Source organism: Impatiens glandulifera, unplaced genomic scaffold (genome assembly GCF_907164915.1).
Source record: "Impatiens glandulifera unplaced genomic scaffold, dImpGla2.1, whole genome shotgun sequence".
Taxonomy (NCBI): Eukaryota; Viridiplantae; Streptophyta; class Magnoliopsida; order Ericales; family Balsaminaceae; genus Impatiens; species Impatiens glandulifera.
The window spans coordinates 114,709-139,870 of NW_025918797.1; the positions used below are offsets into that span (position 1 = coordinate 114,709).

The 25,162-nt window shown below is 28.0% G+C and overlaps 2 protein-coding genes across 2 annotated transcripts; both read left to right on the forward strand.

The window, feature by feature from the left end:
• The first annotated feature begins 8,758 nt into the window (after positions 1-8,758).
• Positions 8,759-13,713, forward strand: LOC124917047 (guanine nucleotide-binding protein alpha-1 subunit-like). Its single transcript, XM_047457618.1, has 14 exons — positions 8,759-8,929; positions 9,180-9,369; positions 9,689-9,761; positions 10,208-10,245; positions 10,341-10,430; positions 10,505-10,582; positions 10,741-10,848; positions 10,944-11,045; positions 11,932-11,987; positions 12,276-12,410; positions 12,500-12,593; positions 13,021-13,080; positions 13,167-13,246; positions 13,322-13,713. Exons 2-14 carry the CDS (start codon positions 9,283-9,285, stop codon positions 13,497-13,499), a joined length of 1,179 nt encoding a protein of 392 aa, XP_047313574.1. The 5' UTR covers positions 8,759-8,929; positions 9,180-9,282; the 3' UTR covers positions 13,500-13,713.
• Positions 13,714-19,453: 5,740 nt separating this feature from the next.
• On the forward strand, positions 19,454-23,973 carry LOC124917044 (fatty-acid-binding protein 2-like). Its single transcript, XM_047457612.1, has 11 exons — positions 19,454-19,731; positions 19,906-20,420; positions 20,488-20,713; positions 20,982-21,057; positions 21,146-21,248; positions 22,418-22,486; positions 22,614-22,650; positions 22,741-22,815; positions 23,447-23,498; positions 23,583-23,627; positions 23,705-23,973. Exons 2-11 carry the CDS (start codon positions 19,960-19,962, stop codon positions 23,800-23,802), a joined length of 1,242 nt encoding a protein of 413 aa, XP_047313568.1. The 5' UTR covers positions 19,454-19,731; positions 19,906-19,959; the 3' UTR covers positions 23,803-23,973.
• Positions 23,974-25,162: the final 1,189 nt, after the last annotated feature.

Sequence of the window (25,162 nt, forward strand, 5' to 3'; positions counted from 1 at the left end):
ATATAATTATAATAAAATATTATTTAATATATACAATCTCTATCTACTGATGAGATTGAAAAAAAGATCCAACCAAAATTTCAATTTCTTCGAGTGTTGGAAAGGAAGTGAAATTTGGTATTCAATCATTTCACTTATTGTTAAAGATATTTTTACAATCTAGTCATTAACAGTTGTTAGTGAGTCTGTTTCAACTTGGATAAAAGAATAGTGGTTATTTTTAGAAATAATTTAAGTCATAAAATGGTTGAAACATTGATTTACACAAATGATTGACAGTAAAAAAAATTGATCTTATAAAAATATCTTACCAATAATGATGAACTTAAATTTAAAAAAAAAATCAAAAAAAAATGAGAAGAGTGATTTTATTTATTAATTAAGTCTAAATTAACTAATATTTATTATTAATATTATTATCTAACCTAAATTGTATTATCAATTTATAAAACAAATTTGTAGATACAAATGAATTTCACTCTCTCGTTTTTATTTTAGTCTAACTTGAAGATTATACTTATGTTTATTCTTATTAACTTAATTTTTTTAACTAACTTTAATTTATAATATTTGTTAATTTTTATAAATGTTGGATTTTAAAACGAATATTTTAATTTATGATAAATTTGTTTTTTAGTTTTGTATTAACTATATTAAATTGATTTTTTAAAGTTAATATATTTTTTAGGTATAAAAGATATAATATCGATATCGTACCTAAATTAAGATATACCGAAATCAAAGTAAGGTAAATGTATGATTTTTTTTATATACCGAAATTAAGGTATACCGAAATCAATGTAAGATAAAGATATGTATTTTTTATATACCGAAATTTTTGATAAAATATAAGGCATGAATAAAACATTAAAATATACCGCAGTACAGGTACCCTATCCTAGTTAGATGACAGTCTGCATATAATTGTTGCAAAATAAATAAGAAAAAAAATGTATTTTGAGCCAAAATTTACCTTCCATAGTCCTCTATTTGACTTCACAAACATAAACATGTAACAAAAATGATTGGATTTTAATTATTAAATATTATATATATATATATATATATATATATATATATATATATATATATATATATATATATATATATATATATATATCATTAATGATTTTACAACTTTCTAGAGGATTTGAAAAAAATTAAATTAATATGGTTTTTTTTTCAATGATTCCTATATTAAAATTAAATAAATGAGTAGTTAAGTACAAAAACAAATATGACAGAACCATAATAAAAATCAATAACAAAAGATAAATTAATAAGTGAACTATTTGATTTTTTCTATCTATATATGCATATATTTTTGTTTGAAAAATCCCTTTAAATAAATTAATATATCATAATCACAACCATCTCAATGTTTAAAAGAATAAGTCAATTATTATAATTCAATTTAGTACCATAAAACAATATAAAATATTCTCATACTAATTCCATAGACAACATAGGCTTACACAGGGTCATCCATATTTAATAGGATATTTAATAGGGTCATCATATTTATATAGCCTTATTTTTTAATATTTAATAGTATTATTAATTATATATTATATTATTAATCTTATTTTTTCTTTTTTTTCTTTTCTTTAATATTAAATATATATTATAATATATATATATATATATATCATTTTTTTAATCTCTTCTTTTTGTATTATAATATATTAACTATTTCTCATTATTTTTTTAAATAATAAAAAATTTATTTATTATTTTAGGGGACTCAAATTTAAATTTGCATTGATTCAAAATTCTAAAGACATACCCTGCATACCATGATCAAAAATATTTAGTGTAATTATTTAATAGATAAAAATAAAGACATATAACCTTATTTTATATATATATATATATATATATATATATGATATTTCACCTAAAATTTTGGTTCCGCCTATTTTAGTATATACATTATGCAATTTATTAAAATATATTTTGTCCCTCAAACTGCATTTTTTTAAGGGATCAAACTAGGCCTACTTATAGATAAAAAAAAAGTAAAAAAAATAAATAAGGCCTACATCTATATGTAGAGCTGGTTTGATCTTGAGTTTATTCAAATTTTCGGTAAATTTTTTTTTTGACTAAATTAAAAAAAATGTTTTTTAAAGTTAAAGGACCATTATACTTTTTATATAAATTTTGAGAGAGAAAATATTGAAAGAATTTTATTGCTTGCACTTTTTCGGTACATAAAAAGTTTAGTTTAAATAATAAAAATTATATTTAAAAAAAATGTTTAAACAAATTAAAATCATAAGAATTATAATTGATCTGTCAATCAAAAGAGAATTTTCAATCAATTATTCTAATTGATTAGTGGCAACAAGAGCGGAATATTCTCAACCTCTTTAAGAGCCAAGAGTCAAGTGCCAAGAGCCAAGAGCCAAGAGCCAAGAGCCAAGAGCCAAGAGCCAAGAGCCAAGAGCCAAGAGCCAAGAGCCAAGAGCCAAGAGCCAAGAGCCAAGAGCCAAGAGCCAAGTGCCAAGAGTCAAGAGCCAAGAGCCAAGAGCCAAGAGCCAAGAGCCAAGAGCCAAGAGCCAAGAGCCAAGAGCCAAGAGCCAAGAGCCAAGAGCCAAGAGCCAAGAGCCAAGAGCCAAGAGCCAAGAGCCAAGAGCCAAGAGCCAAGAGCCAAGAGCCAAGAGCCAAGAGCCAAGAGCCAAGAGCCAAGAGCCAAGAGCCAAGAGCCAAGAGCCAAGAGCCAAGAGCCAAGAGCCAAGAGCCAAGAGCCAAGAGCCAAGAGCCAAGAGCCAAGAGCCAAGAGCCAAGAGCCAAGAGCCAAGAGTCAAGAGTCAAGAGTCAAGAGTCAAGAGTCAAGAGTCAAGAGTCAAGAGTCAGAGTCAAGAGTCAAGAGTCAAGAGTCAAGAGCCAAGAGTCAAGAGCCAAGAGCCAAGAGTCAAGAGTCAAGAGTCAAGAGTCAAGAGTCAAGAGTCAAGAGTCAAGAGTCAAGAGTCAAGAGTCAAGAGTCAAGAGTCAAGAGTCAAGAGCCAAGAGCCAAGAGCCAAGAGCCAAGAGCCAAGAGCTAAGAGCCAAGAGCCAAGAACTCTTCCCAAGTGGAATTTCGAAGAAATATGTGACAAGTTGGGTACTCTCAATATCCTTTATCTAACTTGAGGGGAAGTGTAAAATTACCTCTCTATCATCCTTAGAAAGAAATATGGAAAATCAAACAATTCTAAGAATGAAATGTTAATAGTAGCAAATCAATTAGTCTAATTGATTTGCTACTAATAACATTCCATTCTCGGATTAACAAATCAATTAGTTTAATTGATTTGCTACTGATAACATTCCATTTTGGAATTGTTTCATTTTTCATATTTCCTTCCAAGGAAGATAAAGAGATAATTCTACACTTCCCTCAAGTTGGGTAAAGGTTATTGAGAGTACCCAACTTGCCACATAGTTCTTCGAAATTCCACTTGGGAAGAGTTATTGGCTCTTGACACTTGGCACTTGGCTCTTAGCATTTGACTCTTGACACTTGCCTCTTGACACTTGACACTTAACACTTGACTCTTGACACTTGGTACTTGACACTTGACTCTTGTCTCTTGTCTCTTGACACTTGACACTTGACTTTTGACTTTTGGCACTTGGCTCTTGATCTGGCTCGTGCAACTCTTGAAGTGAAAGATTTGCTAATTTTTGGACTGATAAAATGTTGGAAGAAATCCGTCGAGACACAAAGACGATGCTCGATACAGATTCGAATGAAGTGTAGTTTCGAAACGACAAAATTGTAAAAAAAAGAGAAAAAAAATGCAATAGGATTTGTGATAAATAATTTTAAAAGAATATGAGATTATAGAATCATTTGAATTCTCATCCAATGACTATTTACACCATTGGAGGGGCAGCGGAAAATTGCGAATCGGTTTCTTCAAAATGGAAAAACCCGCTCTAATACCATGTAGAAATTTTGAGAGATAAAATATTTAGAAAAATTTTTTACTTACATTTTTTCAATAAATAAGAAGTCTAGTTTAAATAATAAAAATTATATTTATAATAAAGGAAATGATTTAAACAATAAATCAATTAAAATCATATGAATTCTAATTGATTTGTCAATCAGTAACGAATCTTCAATCAATTAGCAAATTAATTAGTCTCTGATAACATTTCATTCTCAGAATGGTTTGATTTTTCATATTTCTTTTCAAATAAAATAGAGATAATTCTACATCTTTAAATATATAAGATAAAAATATGAGAAAGAATATATATAAAAAATATATATTTTAGGCCTAGTTGGAATATAAGTTATTTAAGTCATTTGGTTAACCTATTTTTTTTTAAATAATGATTAAGGATAATTTTGATAAAGTAAAGATTTTGTTTTTGTTTTGAATAGATATTAATATATAATGATAAAATAAAAAATTTAAAAAATTTGGTATTTTAGTATTTCGATAATAAATTTAGGCGAGTGAGAATATGATTGATGTGATGAGTTTTGATTTTTATTATTCAAATAACTCACAGCTTTAGGATTTGTGGGTTTATCTCAAATGAGTTATTTGGGGATTTTATCTCAAAATTCAATATTAATTTATATATTTTCATTAATCAAATCAATTAATTTATTAAATAAAATATCAAATTATTCTTATTTAAATATTTTATTATTTATTAAAGATGAGTGTATTTAAATAATATATATATTAAAAAATCATTTTTTCTCCAAATTATATCAAACTGTTTATTTTTACTCCGTATTTACCTCCAAATAACTCATATCAGACCGAGCTTTTAGTATTTTTGTTGGATAAAATGAATGTTGGAATAAATAAAGTGAAATGAAAAAAATTAAATTTTGGATAAAAAAAATGAATATGAAACAAAGTCCTTACAAGTAGTTGACCAGGGGACAAGACAAAATTAACTTGTCTCCTCTTTGATTAAGACATTAATTCTTCATATCCTCCATTAATAATATTGATCTATTGTGTAATTTAATAAGTGCCGATCTTAGATATGGATTTAAATTAATTAGTTTATGCCAATTGGGTTGGATTTTAATTAATCAATTGAACATCAACTTAAGTTACGTACTCCAATTACTTGGTAGCACGTGAATTGTTGTTAGGATGTGTTTGATTTCTAAGTTATGTTACAAAAACAACACATTTTATACTCTCATTTTGTTTGGGTAATATATTATCAATACCAACTAAATTATATCATATTCTACCTTTTAAATCATTAAATATTAATAAAATTAACTCAAAAGTTTTCTTATATCTTTTTATAAAGTTATTTAAATAATCTTAAAATAATTAATATATTTTTTAAATAATAAAGATTAATTAACTTAAAAAAATTCACTCAGACCCAATATTTTCAAATAACAAATACAATTATTTAAATAACCAAATATTTTTTTAAAATAACTCAAATCTCACTTAGGTTCAATTTTAAATTAGGATAAATAAATAACATCTTTCCTAAATTTTCTTTTGAAGTAGTGAGAAAGCCCTAACATTTTTTTTACTTTCATATTTTAATAGATCATAGCTTTCAAATAATTTATAAATACTATATTTCTTTTACACTCAATATATCATTTAGAACTTTGTTTAGTACTTTTTTTTTATACAAATTTTAATATAATTATTAATTCAACATCATTTCTTACATTTTTATTTATATATTTTTATTTGAATGTAAAATACTAACAATCTAGCATAACTCTTCAATTATTATATCCACTTCAACTTAAAACATTTTAAGTGAGAATCGAATAATCTTAAGTCTATCAATAATCCATCATTTCATACTTTCTCATTTCAAAAATTACTATTATATATTAATATTTTTTAAATTATTTTTTATATAAAACAATATTTTACCCTTCAAAATTACCACTAAAAAAATATATTTTTTAATAAAATAAAACATAATCAAACAATATTTCATAACTCTTTTATCAATTATATCACTAGTAAAACTAGGAATAATAACGATGGGTATAAAAACCATCAAGGTAGTAATAACTATTAGTCTTCAAAGCCTTCAAATAGTTTATAAATATTATACTTCTTTTACATTCAATTTATCATTTAGAACTTGTTTAGTAGTTTTTTTTCTTTATACAAAATTTAATATAATTATTAATTCACATCATTTCATACATTTTTATTTATATTTTTTATTTGAAAATAAAAGACTAGCAATCTAGTATGACTCTTTAATTATTAAACCCACTTCAACTTAAAACATTTTAAATAAGAATCGAGTAATCTTAGGTCTATAAGTAATTCATCGATTCATACTTTCTCATTACAAAAATTATTATTATATATTAATATTCTTTAAATTATTTTTTATAAAAAAAATATATTACTCTTCAAAATTACCACTCGAATTGAAATTTTTTTTTTTAATAAAATAAAACATAGGATAATAGGGATAATAACGAACAATAATAGTGATTGGTCTTTATACCAATCATTATTACCCTACATATAACGCCAATTGGTTACAAAAACTAATCGGTATACTCCCAATTAAAATCGCGAAAAAAGGCGCTAAGTTTTGTCGCATTTTGGAAGCGTTAGTAGCGATTGGAATAACAACCAATCGGCTTTAATTCCTTAATAAGTGATCAATCGCTATCACTCAATTCATTAATTAAAATATTAAATTTTTTATTTTAAAAAAAATATATATTTTATTATTATATATTAATACATTTTCTACTTTTTAAAATAAAAATAAAAATTATATCTATTTAAAATCATTATTAATATATATTTTTTAAATAAATCAAGATTTATTTAAAAACCCCACTACCAAACAAGGAAGTAAATGTAATAAACCGTACAAAAGTGGTCATACAAGTTTAAACCACTACTTTATGGTCATTATCTTTGCAATCTATTAATTAATGAGCTAAACAAGCCTTCTTAAACAAATTTATATTACAGATACTTTTATTAAAATAATCTTCAAGATAAGCTTTTTTAATATTGCTTGATTTGTAAACACTTGATCTAGATTCAATTTTATATTAGAATAAATTTTGAACTATAATTTTATACATGAAAGATATAATTGATAGAGATTCACCAAGCTATCTGTTTTGTTTGAAAAACTTAGATCCAGCCTGCTCCTGATCAGGTTTGAACAAACAGGAAATTTATAAATTCATTTAAAAATATTTTTTATTATTAAATATCTAGTTCAAATATTTACTTAAATTAGATAATATTTTAAAATACATATTTTAATTATATATATTAATAAATTCAATCATATTTCTTCGAAGTATACTCTTATTATTTATTAAAATAGTTTATATATATTAAAAATTATAATAATCATTAAAGAAAAACGAAAAAATATGAAAATAATAATAATAATAAAAAGATAAAAATAAAGCCACGTGACCTAATAAGTTTTTAAACTAGTAAGTTCTCGAAATTTTTTTTATTAACTTTTCAATCTTTTTCACCGGCTTTCCGGAATGTTTACGAATCTACGATCATGGAATGTTCGACGTTTTTTTCCAACCAAAAGTCCAGATAGGATGATAACTCAAATATGTAGGTCTATCATATTAGTCACATTAATTTAAACTTTGTAACAATTACCTTAGTGAAACTCAGTAGGTGAACGGCTGATTCAATCTCCTCGTGACCAATTGAAAAACTACATAGATGGCGGATGTGGGCTTTAGCCTAGGTAAAGTTATTAAAACATTATATAAGTTTAAACAAGAAAAGAGTCGTGAATGTTGTTGTGATCTTATATAATTATATAAGTTAAAATATAAGGAATTATATATAAAATAATATAAATTTATTATTTATTTTAAAACTATATTTATATGATAATTATATAATATTTTTTTTATTAATTTCAATATAATTAATAATACAGATTATTTATAAGATAAAGATTATATATAATAATTTATATAAATATAAGGACAAAATAGTCTTTTATATTTCTTACTATTTTTTTATTCCATTAACCAAAAATAAAATAATAAAATATATATAATTCTTTTCGAGTGTCTACTCACTTAATAATCTGTTTTTGGTAATGATTTTATATTTTTATTCTTATTTTCATGTTTGGTGTCTTTTTTACCTATTTTTTCACCGAAGTATTTGAAATATACTAAATTAGACTTTCATATTTTCTTTATTTATATATTTAGTCTTCACTTATTTAAAATCTAATTAATTAAAATTTTCACATTTTTTTAACCTAATTTTTCTTTAACTATATAATTTTAAATGTATAAATTTGTTTTTTAAATCGATATTATTATCACTTTTTAAATTTCATGTATTTATTTTATTATGGGTATTAGTGGAAAAACTCTATTAATATGTTAACTTATTGCCCGTGTAACAATAATACCTATAATCTTTAAAACCCATAAAAAAAAATCTTGAATTTGCTCTTGCTCGTGACGCATATAATTTACTATAATATAACATTTTTTTTATACACCTATTATCAGTCAGAATTACACTCTTAATAACGTTTAATCCAAAAAAAAATATTTAATAGAATTTTTGACTCCTAAATTTTCTAATAACAAAATTATATAATTTTTTTTATCAAATAATTTATATATCTTGTATAATCCATAGTAAAACTAATTTTCAAAAATGTCCAATTTTTTTTTTTTAAGAAATGATACATAGAAATGAATATTATCACGCGCCCGTTGATCTATGTCAGTCTTTGACTGATTTTTGTTTTCTCTCTCCTCTCTTCTCTTCTCCACACAGTCACACACTCTCAGTCTCTCACTCTTAAAACCACTTTACAGAGAGAGGTTAAGGTCTGTGAATGTGAACTGCATTTCCACTTCCCGATCACCGCCATCGTCACCGCAGATCATCCGTTTTTCCAGCAGATCCAAGCGTTGCTTTGTTTCAATCTGGTTTGTTATCATTCTGCTTCTATCCACAATGTTGTTTATTTTAAGGTGTTTTTTTATGTAATTATGAGAATTTGACAATGCATTTTATGTGCATTGGAGTATTTCCTGGATGAACAAAACAATCTACGAGTGAAATCCATTCAATTTTGTTCATTCAAGCTTTAGCATCATTTAGGAAGAAGTTTTGTAGAGTTGGAAATTAAGAAATTCATTAGGTGTAGCTTAATTTTCCTTTTATGCTATTCTGCAGTTAGGTGAGCTTGAAATTGAACTGCTCCTCCGAGGTCACAAATAGTTGGCAAATTGAAGATTTTTTCTCATATGTAGGGCTCTGCCTTCTTCATTGCTATTATATGTTGTCTACAACAATAAAAAGTATGGGTATATTTTGTGGTAAACACCAACATCGCAAGAAAGCAGATTCACGAGAGAACACTCACGTATGTATCCTACATGAAAACTTGTAGATTGTATGTAAATCTATAATACATTATGTTATTCATTTCAATTAGGCTATGAGTGTTGATGAAACACTTTCTGGAGCTGGATCTGAGTATAGGTTTGGATGAGAATAAGTTAACAAATTTATGAATATATGTCTAATTAAGTTATGTTTCAAAACATGATCTCATCTAAATCAACATCCGGAGGAGACACCAGTAAAAAAAGTGTTTCCAAACCCTGACTCAGCTCTAGTTCCAGAAAGTGTTTCCAAATGGATGGGTGCCATGAAATCACTTACCTGTCTTGTTCAATCAGACTGCAGAAATTGAAAGACGGATCGTGGAAGAGACGAAGGCAGAGAAACATATACAAAAACTTCTACTACTTGGTACATAACAATCAAATATTTTCTTCTTTTGTTTTTTTGGTACTTGCCTACTACAAATATCACTCTCTCTTTTGGTTGGGAGGGGGAAGTTTCTTGATTTCTAGAAAACTGATTAACATTCACCTTAGTGATTGCTGATGTATTTAAGTGAGATGAATGCTTCAGTTATACCATTAGAAAGTGTGTCTATGCTTTGAATTCCCTTCTAAATGAAACAAGTGTTCATGCTTTCACTTGCTTGCACATGGTATATTCTTGATGAAGAATTGAGTTTTACGCAAGAATATTTTCTTCACAGAACTGTATTTTCTATTCGGTTTATTTATGTATTTGCTTATTCTGAAGTGTTTCTCACAATGCCTCCATTTGATTGCAACAAGATGCTCAAATTTTTCCATGTTTGGTACAACTCTCTTCACATTTTTATGCCTGATTTTTTTACTCAGGTGCTGGAGAGTCTGGGAAATCAACTATTTTTAAGCAGGCAAGAATTGAATTATGATTTGCGTATTGCTATATTATGTGCAAAATTTGAAATTTACATGTTATGCACCAATGGGGTTTATGATTATTTTGCAGATCAGGCTTTTGTTTCAAACTGGCTTTGACGATAAAGAGCTAAAAACCTACACTCCTGTCATTCATGCCAACGTGTATCAGACTATAAAAGTATGTGTACAACTATGTGATAAGACTTTTTGCTTTTTCAATGACTGTTAAATGTAAAATCTTCTCTATGTCAGATATTGTATGATGGATCCAAAGAACTAGCTCAAAATGGAACTGATTCTTCAAAATATGATGTATCTGCTGAGAATAAGGTCTGATCCTTCATTTTCTAACCAATGGTTGATTGTTCACCATAAATTGTGTTGGAAACACTACGTGAAAGACATTTCTAGTGCCAAAATTGCTTCTCTCACTGTTCTAACATCAATGGAGGTTCTTTTGCTAATGACAAAAGTATATTCTATGCCAGACAATTGGAGATAAACTATCTGATATTGGTAGTAAGCTGGATTACCCACGACTAACAAAAGAGCTTGCAGAGGAAATAGAAACCTTGTGGAAAGATGTTGCGATACAGGTACCTTCACTTTATTTGTTGTAAATTTCTGGTCAAGTAAAACTTGATACCCACAATAACTTCCAAAACTTAAGTTTGTTTTATATGTCATGTAGGAGACATATTCTCGTGGCAATGAACTTCAAGTTCCTGACTGCACGTACTATTTTATGCAAAATGTACAAAGAATGTCTGCAACAGATTACGTTCCAACGAAGGTACCTCGTTGTACAATTCATCATAAGTTTATCTTCACTTATTCAAGTTTTAAAAAACTGGGGATTAGCAATCTTCTTCCACAATCAGAAGAAATTCTTCCAAATCTTCTCAAATTAATGACAAATATTGTCTGTTAATCTCTCTTTTATAGGATACACCAAATTATAGTTTTGGAAAGATTGACACTTTCATTAAAACTACTGTAAATGCGAAATTTGCATCAACTTTAGAAATGTGTTATGAGATAACTAGAAATTAGGGTTGAGAAGATAGAAGAAGCCATTAAAGATGAGAATGGAAGAATCCATTAAGATAGAGAAGCATAATTACATCAACATATTTAATAACTACAAATATATGGGCCACTTTTTATGTTACTACTAAATCCATTAAAAATATTAACCAAGGCCAACTAACAAGACTCTAACACCCCAACTACTGCATACTTAACCTTAACACGTATCAAAATGATACACTAGTGAAGGACAGTGTAAATAGTTAAGGCAAATAAATAAATCAAAATGGAAAATAAGTAAAGGAAACAATTAGAAGTAGGCATCATCACTTACTCCCTATGTCACTGCCTCCATATAGGTACCTGAATCATAAATCATATTGCTGAAAAAATCAAATAGATACAACAAATTACAGTTGAAGCTTAAATTTAGGGCTTTGGCCTATTTGGATTATGACATTCATGTGTTTGACCGATCTTATAATATGGATTCCATGTATATTGTTGGGAGAAGACTGTCTCGAGCTAGGCAGCACAAATTTAAAATAGAGAGATGGAGTGGAACAGTATGCGAAGGCTGATAATTTGTTTGAGCGCATGCAATAGTCTCCGAGTCTACTACAGTGATTCCTCTTTTCTTTGTTTCGTAGGAAGACGTTCTCTATGCTAGGGTTCGTACAACAGGTGTTGTAGAAATTCAATTCAGGTGAAGTTTTTTAAATATACTTCCTTCTATCATCTTCTTTTAATGGTTTACCAACACGATTCTTGTCTCAAATTAGTGCATTCATTGATATACCGTCTAGGGCTGAATCATATACTAAAGTTTCATCATCAAAGAAATCTGAATTTTCTGTGATCTTGAGAAACATCATGAATGGAGGACTTAAAATCAATCATGATTCCTTTTTCTTTTTCTTTTTGCATGAGTTTGTTCAAAATTATATGGTTTGTTATACTCATATAATTCATCCACACCCTCTTGCATTTGCAGTCCTGTTGGGGACAATAAAAAAAGTGGGGAAGTATATAGGCTTTTTGACGTTGGGGGGCAGAGAAACGAAAGAAGGAAGTGGATTCATCTGTTTGAAGGTGTAACGGCTGTTATATTTTGCGCTGCCATCAGCGAGTAAGAAGGAATATGTTTAAGTTTGACTTCAATTTGTTTTGGCATTTATGGTCAATGGAGACTGGATATTAAATTGACTGTTTTTTCAGGTATGACCAGACACTATTTGAAGATGAAACAAGGAATAGGATGATGGAGACCAAAGAACTATTTGAATGGGTTCTTAAGCAGCCTTGTTTCGAGGTTGTCATCCCTATTTCTTTTCTCTTATTCTTTCTTTATTTATAATCTATCATCTTATTCCTCAAATAACCTTGTTTGAGTTAGGTTATTTAGAATCAGGTTATTTGGAGTTATTTTAGGCCGTATTTGAAAATGTTTCCTAATACGGAAACATTTGGAAATGAAATCTAGTTTTTTTTTATATCTAGATAAAAATTCAAAATTGTTTCCAAATGGGGATTATATAATGAATGTATATTTTTTAGATTAAGGGTGTTACTTTATTTTGATTGATGATTTGAATGATGTTAGTAGATAGTTGATTGAATAGTGGGTTATTTGAAATTAATCTCCAATAACCCATATCAAAATAAGGCCTTTCTCACTAAGTGTGTTTATGACTTTACTACTTATCTTGTTTTTTATTTTATTTCTGTTTTGGGTGCAGAAAACATCTTTCATGTTGTTCTTAAACAAGTTTGACCTGTTTGAGAAGAAGGTTCCCAATGTAAGAGCTAATTAAGCATCACTAATTTAGTCCTCTAGTTGGAAAATATGATTTCAAATGGGAATTTTGATGTTTCATTCTCCTAGGTGCCACTAAATGTTTGCGAATGGTACAAGGATTATCAGCCGGTTTCGACTGGGAAACAAGAAGTTGAGCACGCTTACGAGTAAGCATCTTAAATCTATTCCCATTAATTATGCTTGTCCCTAATAATCCTGAACAAAATATAATGGATTTACAGATTCGTGAAAAAGAAATTTGAGGAGTTGTATTTCCAGAGCACAGCTCCAGATCAGGTTGATCGGTTCTTCAAAATTTACAGGACAACTGCCCTCGATCAAAAGCTCGTGAAGAAGACATTCAAACTGGTTGACGAAACCTTAAGAAGGAGACATCTATTCGAAGCAGGATTATTGTGATTTATGACGAACAACAAACGCTGATCTGAAGAAAAGAAAGATGAAGAAATGAATATTGTCAATATCCTAAAGTAAGTTTTACTGAAATTCTTGATTCAATATCCATTTGTTTAGATTTTTATTTGAGTGCTGGATTCTCCTTTATTGGTCTGTTATTCTCGTTTCTGGGAAAGTAAGATGAAATTGAAATACAGAAATATTTGTTGTATTCTTTAACACACAGTAGTACTATTTGGAAATACTTTATGGATTTGAATTCGAATTTAGATGAGAAATCGTTATTAAAATTTTAATTTATGTTTTACTAAGTTTTATTTTCAGGATCTTTTCTCATATACATCCGGATTCAGCCGCCAAACCTATTTTGAAATAGTTTTTGTATATGGATTTCAATAATATATATCTGATTAAGGCCTTGTTCGGTTATGGGTTATTTTAAAAACCAAGAGAGAGAAAAATTGATTGATGGGTGATGATTTTGAGGAAATAATAATTATTTTGGGTAAAAAGACTTAAAGGGTATTAATATATATAAATAAAATATAAAATAATAATTTAAATTAGAGGGTATTTTAGTATTTTGGTTAATGAAATGAATAATGTGATTGATGAGAAGTGATTGATTGGAAAACTGATTTGGTTTGGGTTTTTTAAATAACCCAAGGAGAACAAGGCCTAAGTTATTTTTGTAAAACCTATATCATCTACATTCTTCTGACTATATTTTGTTTTTTAATTTAGGCTCAAGATGGAGTAAAATGAGTTGGAAGAAAACTAATTTTATTAATTAAACAAAAATATTAATTTGGACAAAAAAAATTTACACTAAATTTAAAATGTGAATTAATGTGAAATTTAATTTAAATAAAATTTGCACTAAATTCAAATATGAATTAAAGTAAAATTTAATTTAAATGAAAATAAATTTATTAATTGTTACCATTAATATTAATATTAATATTAATATTAATATTAATGTTAATATTAATATTAATGTTAATATTAATATTAATATTAATGTTAATATTAATGTTAATGTTAATATTAATATTAATATTAATATTAATATTAATGTTTACTATATAAATATCAATGTAACGGAAGATACAAGCAAGACTAATGAATGCTTTTAGGGTTTAATTTCCAAATATATATATATATATATATCATTCATTCTAATTTCTTTACACACATCATCTTATTATATCTTTCTAAAATTCTAAAAGTTTTTCAATATATTTTTAAGTGTTATTCGAGTCTCCTGATTCAATTATTTTTTTTAAACTCGGTCATTGAATTAAGGTAATTTTGTCAAGTTCATTGTTGTAGTGATTATTTTTGTTCTAAACTATTGCATATTCCGTTGTACCATGAGAGACGGTTAAACTATTTTAAGTGAACTATGATCCTCATAGGCCTCAGACCAATCAAGAAAAGTTTCTTTATTTATTTTCTTTAATAAATTATTATATTTCTTATATTATCATTTAGTTGTAGTGTGATAATATTTTTGTGTATTTGTTACGAGATAAAATTACTAACAATATTAAAACAGTTATTGTAATCCCCGTAAAAACTCTTAGTTTCGGTTTTGCTGAAAAACTTGATGTTTAAAAATTTCAACATCGGGTTACGTGTTAGAAATTTTGTTTTAAAATAAAACATTATTTTTAAAGATTTTTTTAATTATTCCTGAAAACTTTTGAAATTAATTAAAAATAATTAATTTAGGGTTTAATTTTAAATAATTCGGGAATTTATGATAATCAAATCACAATTTAATTTTTTAGAAATTATTTTAGTTTAAATTAATTAACCATAATTAATTAAAAAGATTATTTATTTTAAAACAGAGTCGCCAATTGATTTTTAAAAATTAATAAAAGTCGGCACACGTGTACAAATGTATTGGCCATTGTTTCTTATAGTTTATAGTTTAGTGATACTCGGGAAATGATTTTCACACTTCATCCTTCGTACCCGTTTTTAAAAACGGTCTCTACTTAAGAGTTGAATTTTTAAAATTAGTTGTATGACATTTTATTTTACCGATTATTTTTCCGGTCCTAAGCATGCATAAGGTTTGCGCGTTATTTAAAATATTGTAATAACAATATTTAAATGCTGATACATGTTGTTGATGACGCTGACTTAGGTAGGAAATATCTGAAAAACATCAGTTATTTTAAGGATGTTAGTTTATAAATAAACACCAAACAAACCTTAGTCAAAATATATTTTTTTGTGGAAATATCCCAAAAATATTTTGAAAGCATTTTCTACTTTTTCAAAAATTTTAGAAAATGGTTTGAGAGTCCAAAATTATAAAAATAATTTTGGAACTTTAAAAAGAGAACCAAACAGGCCTAACCGAAGTTCTAAGCCTTGGGTTCTTTTTTATCGGTCAGGTCTAAAAACCCTCGGTCTAAGTCGAGACTTGGCATCTTCGGTCGGAGTGCCGAAGTCCCTCAGTCTAGGTGCTAAGGACTCTCGGTCCTTGGCTGAGATCATCGGTGTGGGTGTATAAACTCATCGATCTTGGGCTAGCTCTAGGCTAAGTTCATCGGCCAGGGTCAAGATTCATCTGTCCCAGGTTTAGACCTATATGTCCTAGGTTAGACCTCTCGGTCCTAGATATAAAAATCCTCGGTCGGACCTCTCAGTCCTAGCTCAAGAACATTGGTCAGACTTATCGGTCCTATTTGATTTCTCGATTGGATCTCTCGGTCCTAGGTTCGAATTTCCCGATACTAGGTCTCGATCCGGACCAATGATTGTTGGTTGGACCTCTCGGTCCTCAAGAATACAAAGGTTGTATATTTTGTAATTTTTATTTAAGCTTGGATTCTCTGATCCAAGATCTTGGGTAACTTTACAAAGCTGTGTTGATCAATATCTCAAGGTATCAATCAACTTGGATGATGATCAAATCGATCAAAACAGTTTGTGATAAAAAATAGATTTTTGATTTTAAAATTGTTTTGAGGAGAAAAGAACTATCCAATAGTTTCCTTATATCTCATATACTTGATTAGTACAAAAACAAGAACATTGATTGTTCGTTTTGACCGAATTAAGAACTCAAATTTTTTAATTATTTTAATTTTTTTTATTTTGATCAAACATGACCGGGATGAATCAAACATGATCCAAACATTTACCCAACATGATTACAATCATGTTGGGATGCTTTTTGGGATGTGATTTAAGAGATTAATCCAAGAACAATAAATACGTTTTTTGATTTTTATAATTCAAATTTGGGTTTTTCAATTTTAGGTGGATTGATTGTTTCCAACCTATCCATAAAGTTTATAAATGATCATATGATCGATTTCCAACCATAAAAAACAAATAAACAACAAGCATACAAGCTTATGCAATTTGAAATATAAAAAGTTAAAATTCAAATTGTAAATATGAATTAAAGGGTGATTGAAACATTACCAAGGATTGGAGAACACTCATTGATAGATGATCACCTAAAGACTATTTATATTAGCTTTAGGTCGTTCGAGGAGGATGAATTCAACTCCAAATTGATCACCGAAGTTCTTATCTCTAATTCTATTTCATTCGTGGCAGCCTAGTTCAAAGGTAAAATAAGGTTAATAGGTTTAAGGTAATGATGGTGAGGATAAGGCGAGAACATGGGTGAAAAAATCAGAGGATAAGATTAGGCGGAGATAATCCTTCTAGAAGATCGCCGGAGTTCGTCACAGCCGCCTAAAATTCACGAAGAAGACGATCAAAACGACACCATTTTGACCAGTCCAAAATGTGTTGTTGGTGGTGCGTCAGCGTTCCATTGGCGCTTGGGCAATTAGACTAACGGGGTTGACGTCCCGTTAGTTAATCCCATGTAGACTGGGCGCGCGCGTGCTTATGCTACAACGAGGTGTGTGGTATCTTCCTAGGCGCTGGATGAAAATCTAGCGGTGATCCGATGACTAATATTCTGGTTGCAACAATTAAACATAATTTTTGCTACACAAAATTGTTAATTTTATTTTTAATAAAAGAGTTATTTGAAATCAAATTTAACTCCTTTCTTGCGTTTTTCTTCACCAAAAATTCCACAAAATATTTTTGGAAACATAATAAAAATTATGTCCATTATTTTATTTTTAGGTATTTGGGGTATTTATTTAATTGTTTTAAAGCATAAATTATACATAATTTATGTTTAAAATCATAATAAAATAGTTTTAACCCCTTCTTATATATATATATTCACTTTAGAATTCCGAAAGTCTTTTATTATCTTTGTGAGTGTTTTTAGTGTGTGGTTTGTGACTCGATTATTTCTGTTTAAAACCCGATGATTGGATTATGGTAATTTTGTCAAGTTCGTTGTTAGGCTAAACTATTGCAGGTTATGTTGTACCTTAGGAATTAGCCACAGACGAAAAAGTTTCAACACAAATAGAAGACGGTGAAATTGTTTTAAGAAAACTGTGGTCCTCGCATGCCTCGGAACAATCAATAATAGTTTCTTCATTTTTTTTTTTTAATAAACTATTGAATTTATTATATTATAATTTAGTTGTATTATGATAATATTTGTATGTATTTGTTACTAGATATGATTATCAAATTTATCCATTTTCAAATGACTCAAAGAGCTTGAATAATTATTTAATATTTAATGATAAAATAAAAATAGCTTTGCAAGAATACCTAAAAAGTTAGAACTACATTAAATAAATAAATAAATAATTAAAATGTGTAACAGTTGCTATCTTTGACCATTGTTTCATTTGTGGCACGTGCAAGTTCATAATGCATTGTTTGGAATGAATTTGTTTCTTTTATGGATAGTTTGACATGTTTTTAAAGAATATTATAATATGAGAAAAAATAAATATATTATAAAAATTCTCTCTAACTAAAAAATAAATTGTAATTAGATTGTATTTATATTTATTTCTCAAGAAGTTGCGGGTCTTGTTTCGGTAGGTCAAAATATTTTTTTTTTCTCTTATTTTTTATTTTAAATAAATATTTAATTATTTTAGTTTATCTCCATATTTTTAAAATTAATTTAGATCATATATTTTCTTTATTCTCAATGAAATTCATTAACTGTTTATATCATTGTCAAATATTGGTTACAATTTTACTTAAATTTCTTTTTTAGTAAGTAAGTTCTTAAGTTATTGAAATTCAAAATATTTTACTTAAAATATAATAAATATTTAGGTTAAATCAATTTATAAGTAGTTTATTATTATTATTGCAACTATTTTTTTTAGAACATATTTTAGTATAATTTATTATTTAACAAAATAAATAAAAAAAATATTCATTTTATTTAGTTCCATATCCAAAATTAAATTGTAAAATATTATTAACAAAATAAAAATTTAGGTGTTAATAATACGACATATTTGTAATAATAAATATTCTTCTAACGACAATATCAAACAATCTTGTAATTTTTGAGTGTGACTCCACCTAGGGCTACAAATGAGTCAAGTTGTTCGTGAGTTACTCGGTCGAAGCTCGACTTGGGTTTGACTTTGAACAAATTCGAGTCGAGTTGAGCCGACTCGTTTAATATTCGTGTCGAGCTCGATGTCATATATAACTTGCTCGTTGACTTGTCGAGCTTTTTCGAACATGATAATAAAAAATATTTAATATTAAAATCGTAAATTTTAAGATAAATATTTATTCTTTACAAATATTTAAAATTTTAATTTTAAATTAAGTTTTTCGAGTCGAACTCAAACACAAATTTATAAATTCGTTCGAGTCGAGTTAATAACTATTCAATCGAGCAGAGCTGAAACGGCTGGACTCATTTACGATCCTTCCAAATCTTTTTTACCAAATATTTGAAGAGGTTCTCCCGATAAAAAGAATATGCCGAGTATATAAATAACCCGTCTCTCTCGTCATAAATAAAAAATGAAAAGAAAAGAAAGAAGAATGGAACTGGTTATGAATGAACATGGACTAAGAAAGCGGGTATAGAGAGAGAAGGACGAAAGAGAACCAGATGGAGGAAGAGAGAGAAACAATGGAAACAGAAAAGTAAGACAAAGGCAGGCAGACTGAGATTCCTTTGATAGTCACCGACATTGACATCTTCTTCTTCAAACAAACGAATATTCCTTTCCTCTCTCCTCTCTTTCTCTGTTCCTTCCTACGCGGATCATCATCCGCGCCGCGCCAGAGACCCTAAGAACCCTAAAACTCTATTCATGCATCATTTCCGTTGATTCAGGTTAGTTTTCTTACGGCTGATTGAATATTTTCGATTGTGGTAGCGATCGTCGATGTTTTCTACAGATCACAAACACGCATGCATTTACGCAAATAGTATTTAATTTATTTCTTGGAAATTTTGAATTTGATTAGAATGTGATCCTTGTTATTGATTGATTGATTGATTGATCAGGCGCTTTGTTTCGTTTGGCTGAAGAAATCTTTAATTAGATTACAAATTTCATATATGAGGCATAATTGGTCAGTTTTCCTTGATCCTGACGGTGGATCATCGCCTTACATCTTGCCAGCAGATCCAATCGTGTCTCATAGTTTTGAATTGCTGTGTCAAATTGGTTCATTAGTGAACAATTCTATTAACAACTCTAGATACTTGTATTCCCATGGCAGCCTGGCTCTTCAGGAAGCTTTGAGTTGTATATCAAAGTTTGCTGGAACATTGTTATTATGGTGTGCCAGTCGATCAAACTCCAATTTTTGTCATGGATCGTCAAGGAATTCTTCTACTGTACAATCAACAACTATAACCTCAACTAGGAATAATAATAATCTCTTGGGATTTCGCTTCGATTTTAACTCGAAAGGTGAAATTTCCTACCCAGTGATTTTGGGGAATGGAGCACAAGAGTTTTACTCATTTCCAATTTTCTCCTTGGCTGCTGCTCTAATACCGCCGTTTGACAATATGTAAGTATTCTTGTGTTACTTTTTACATAGCTCAATGATCTTTCTCATCCTATGGTGTTGTTATCAGCTCCTCCAAGACATTTAAAATTCCGTTGGAGGATATGGATATGCAAATGCAAAGATGCTTAGATAAAGGAGGGCCATGTGATGTTCATTATCGTGGTTGTGGTGATCTTTCATTTTTGGATTCCGATTGGAGAAGACACACAACTGAGCCTAGAACCGGCATTGAGTTTCCAACTATGTTGGAAAACATGATTGATGACGAAAACAATTTTAGCTCAAACCCTGAGGTTAGTAAAAAAAAAAGCTAAGGCTATTTTCGGTTATGGTGAAATTTGAATTAAGTTGTTTGTTTGATCAAATCAAATAAGGAATTAGGCTTGGAATTAAAATTCTTGGATTTCTCCTAACAAAAGAATTGAATTGTGATTCAATTGCAATTCTTACAATTTCAATTCCATTTACATGAATCCAAATATAGACTAGTGTAAAATTATGCTGATCAATTGGCTGTAAAATTGTCACACTTATCTAAACTTAAGCATTTGGAGATTCCAGGTCCTTGTTGGAACGGGATCTAAGACAATGAAGATAATCAAGATCAAAACTCTGAAAGTTTATGCGTTTGGCTTCTGTAAGTTAATCAAATAATTGACTTTATAAGTTTTAGCATGTTTGAAAATCCTTCCCTTGAATAATTTTTGTCTCTATGTCTCTTACAGATATTCATCCTTATGATGTTTGTAGAAAGTTGGGTCCAAAGTATGCATCAGTTCCATTCGCTGACTTAACAAAATGCCCAGATTTCCTTAAAGACATTCTCAGGTACCTTCACCAAAACAATACAATGGAATTGTTTTAAGTCAAATGCAGTGTTTTTTTTTTCTAGAAAAATTCCTGTTTGTTAAATTAAATTTAAGCCTTCTAGAAAGTCCTAACAAATGACAGGAACTGTAAATCAGCTTGTAGATCTGTTTTAGCTATTCTGTGAAGAATAAGGAAGACAACTGATTCATCATCAATCCTAAATTGTTGTATCTCAATCCCATCAAGAAATCGCACAACTTGTAAACATATTCGTTTGACAAATGAAATTGTGCTTAGATTATGATCTTAGAGCCGGTTTGATAGGGCTTATTTGAGATTATTTTCAAATAATCGACTTCTTCAATCACATTATTCAAATCTTACACTAAAAATACTAAAATACCATTAATTTTATAATATTTTAAAATATAAAATACTATTTTGGTCATGTTATCCAAATAATCCACTTTAACATGAAAAAAGAAATTTCCAAATAACCCTAAGATTATTCAAATAAGTCAAGGCCTCGTACATATAAATATTCTAATATTTCTGCTTGTTAAATTAAATCAAATTTAAAGCCTTCAAGAAAGTTTAACAAATATTAAATTCTTTTCCTAAAACATTCCATTGCATCCTATATGGAAGAACTAAAAAAATGACGGAACTGTATATCATCTTGTAGATCTGTTTAGTTTTTCTGTGAAGAACAAGGCGGGCAATTGAATTATCATCAATTCTAAAGTGTTGTACTTGTATCTCGATCCCATTGAGAAATCGTCAAATTTTTATTATCATATATTTCTGTTTGGCAAATGAAATTGTGGCTGGATTAGAGCTGATTTGATCTGAGATGTTTGAAATTATTTTCAAATAATTCACTATTCAATCAACTAGCACTTCTTCAAATCATTAATCACAATACCAAATATCACTATTTTATCTTTTTAAGTAATAAATACTAAAGAGGCTTTAATTCCAGGATTGAATTTCATATTCGAATGAAACTCGTAATCATAAAAAAGTAATGGTCATTTTATCCAAATAATCATCCACTTTAACATCAAACAATTTCCAAATAACTCAAGATCAAACAAGGATCCATATTTGTTGAGAAACATTTTATATATATATTGCAAAAATTGTCTTTAGATATATGTCCTTAATTGTGTGTTGGCTGCCTGTAGGGAGGACATCAACATGAGTATAAGGCTTGTGGTTAACTATAATGGGATGAAAGTTAGCTCGGTAAAAGAGTAAGTTACTAATGCCCATATCAATGCTAATACTTGTTAGATTGATCTTATAAGTTTGAAGAGCATTTTATTTTTTTCTCTATTTATCGATATTCGTACTTATGTCTTTGGTTTCCATTTATTCTAGGGCCTTTGAGAAATCACTTAGAGCGCGTTTGTTGAAGGTGAGCTATGAATGTTCATAGTAGAGAATGAACAATTTGTATCTTTTAAGTCCAAACTGCTGACAAAATACCTGAAATTTATTTTGCAAGGCAAACCCAGAGACTGATTATGCCTGTGTAAAGACATTTGGATCTCTTTTCACACAAGATGTTCCTTTACATGTGGTGAGCGTCCCTAACTAATGGCTTTAAACACATTTCGGTTAGATTCCTGAATCGATGAAATTTAATATTAAGTGCTAAATGTTGAATACTGAATTTTAAACGCCGAATCAGTTAAGTTCTAAAAAATCAATTAAATGAAAATATCTAAATTTCTATGTATTTAATATGTTAGTTGATTTGATAAAATGTGGACTTATATTGTGGGGAAAGTTACAAAAGACTATTTTACTTTTATACTGACTGACATGGTGTACTAATCCATAGCTTACCACATTAAGCTAGATATTTAAGCTTAACTTTTTTAACTTAATTTGAGCTAAATCTAAATAATTACACATTTTGCATCTGAATTTGGTTCTAAATTTATAAATATATGTATAACTAAGTTATGTTTCATAACTCTTCTTAATTCTAAACATAACTTTTCTTAATTCTTGTCTAAATCGTCATCCAGACCTAAAATGTGTTCTCAAACGAGCCAATATTTATGAGATGAACTTCATACAAAAAAACACTTAATCATTTACCTCACATAAACTGAGAAATGTTTGCAAATAGGCCATAAGTAATTCAACTCTTCACATTCCTTGCTGAAATTGAAATTATTAATTGCTCGTTTCTTCTTCTTTAGGGAACAATAATAGATTTCCGAAGAACAGCTGATGGAAGATTAATAACTGAAAGTAAGTTCGCACAGTGAAGACATCTTTGGCCAAGTTTCTTATTCCTTTCGATTTCAAATGTTTTCATTCGCTTTCTTTTTGTAGTTGGCGGTAATAGGATTGGTGCAGTCCAAAGCAGAGATTTATGCAGTAAGTGAAGAAATAACCTTTTCTTGACTTGAATTTGTTTTGGTGGGCTCATTCCTTTTTGCTGTTGTTTCATTTAGGAGCTTTTTTCGATATGTATATTGGAGATTACCCAGTCTCGGAGAAAACGAAGGAAGAAGTTGGGAAAAACATCGTTAGTATAATCAGATGGTGCTAATTACCAATCCAAACATGTAGCAACTCTTAATCTAGCGGTTTAGATTTGGAAACAGGCTTAAACAAAGCGGGAAATATTGAACCAACCGCGTTAGTATATTCTTTGTAAAATGTTTTTTAGGATAGAAAATTCATTTGTTATCTTACAAGTTCAAATAAAATTTATGTTGCAGTAATCTTTATTAGAGGTGGTCATCAAGTAAACTCATTAAACCATTAAAAACTGATTTTCATTGTAACTACTCAGACAAAAGTTCAATATTTTATTTCATAATCTTAAAGACACATTAATTTTATTTATGTAAATTTTATAAACAAACAAAGTATAACCAATTATTTAATAGAAGAACATTTAGTCAATTAAATGAACTCTCTATTGTAGATTTATTTATTTCGATTAAATTGTAAAATTCAAACAGAAAACTTTTCAATAATAAATATTAGTCCTAACTTTCAAGATCAAATGAATTAGTGAAATAGTTTTGCATTTAAAAAAAATATCAATCATTAAATGAAACGTCATTTTTAAAAAAAAATTCTTACCTTACATTTTTTAAATAACATTAAAAATTGAATATTTAAGATATTTTTATTAAAATTATATAACAAAATTCAAATAAAAATTAACAAAAATCAAGTCAGAATATTCATTAAAAATGTTGTTCTCTATATAACTTTATAAATTTTTGTCATAGTTATAAGAGCACAAAAAAATAGCATGTTAATCTTTTGAAAGGTCACTTCTTTTTTACCAGAAAAAAAAAATCTTAAGATTTGTCATTTTATTATGTTTATTTCAATATTTATTATTTAATATTTTTCTTTTAATTTTGTAAGAATTTTGAAATTATTCTTTAAAATAATTTTATATGAAAATTTGTTTTATCTTATTTTACAAAATAAATATTATTATTTTTAATAATATTAAAATAATATTTTAAAATTTTAAATTTAAAATAACTCAAAAAAGGAATTAAAACCAAATTAGAGTTAATTATTGTGATAATTAAATCCTTATTAGGAAAATTATTCAAAATTCTAAAAATAATTTGAGATAAAATAATGTATTTATTTTCCCAAAAATAAACTTAATAAGGGGTTAAAACTATTTAATTAGAATTTAATCATGAATTATGTGTAATTTATGACTTAAAAAATAATTAAATAAATACTCCAAAATACAAAAATAAAAATAAAAGTATGATCATAATTTTTATTATTATTCTAAATATATTTTTTTTGTGAAGTAAAACGCAAAAAAAGATTAAAAATCAGTTTTAAATAACCATTTTAAAAAAAATAAATATGATAATCTAGTGTAGCAGCAGTATTCCAATCCAACAGATGAACGCCAAGGCATC

Coding starts and splice junctions, on each gene's coding strand:
- LOC124917047 (XM_047457618.1), top strand. CDS start 9,283: ATGTTGTCTACAACAATAAAAAGTATGGGTATATTTTGTGGTAAACAC. Junction 9,762..10,207: donor ACAAAAACTTCTACTACTTG/GTACATAACAAT, acceptor TTTTTTACTCAG/GTGCTGGAGAGTCTGGGAAA. Junction 13,247..13,321: donor GAAGTTGAGCACGCTTACGA/GTAAGCATCTTA, acceptor ATGGATTTACAG/ATTCGTGAAAAAGAAATTTG.
- LOC124917044 (XM_047457612.1), top strand. CDS start 19,960: ATGAGGCATAATTGGTCAGTTTTCCTTGATCCTGACGGTGGATCATCG. Junction 22,487..22,613: donor AAAGTTAGCTCGGTAAAAGA/GTAAGTTACTAA, acceptor CATTTATTCTAG/GGCCTTTGAGAAATCACTTA. Junction 23,499..23,582: donor TGGAAGATTAATAACTGAAA/GTAAGTTCGCAC, acceptor TTCTTTTTGTAG/TTGGCGGTAATAGGATTGGT.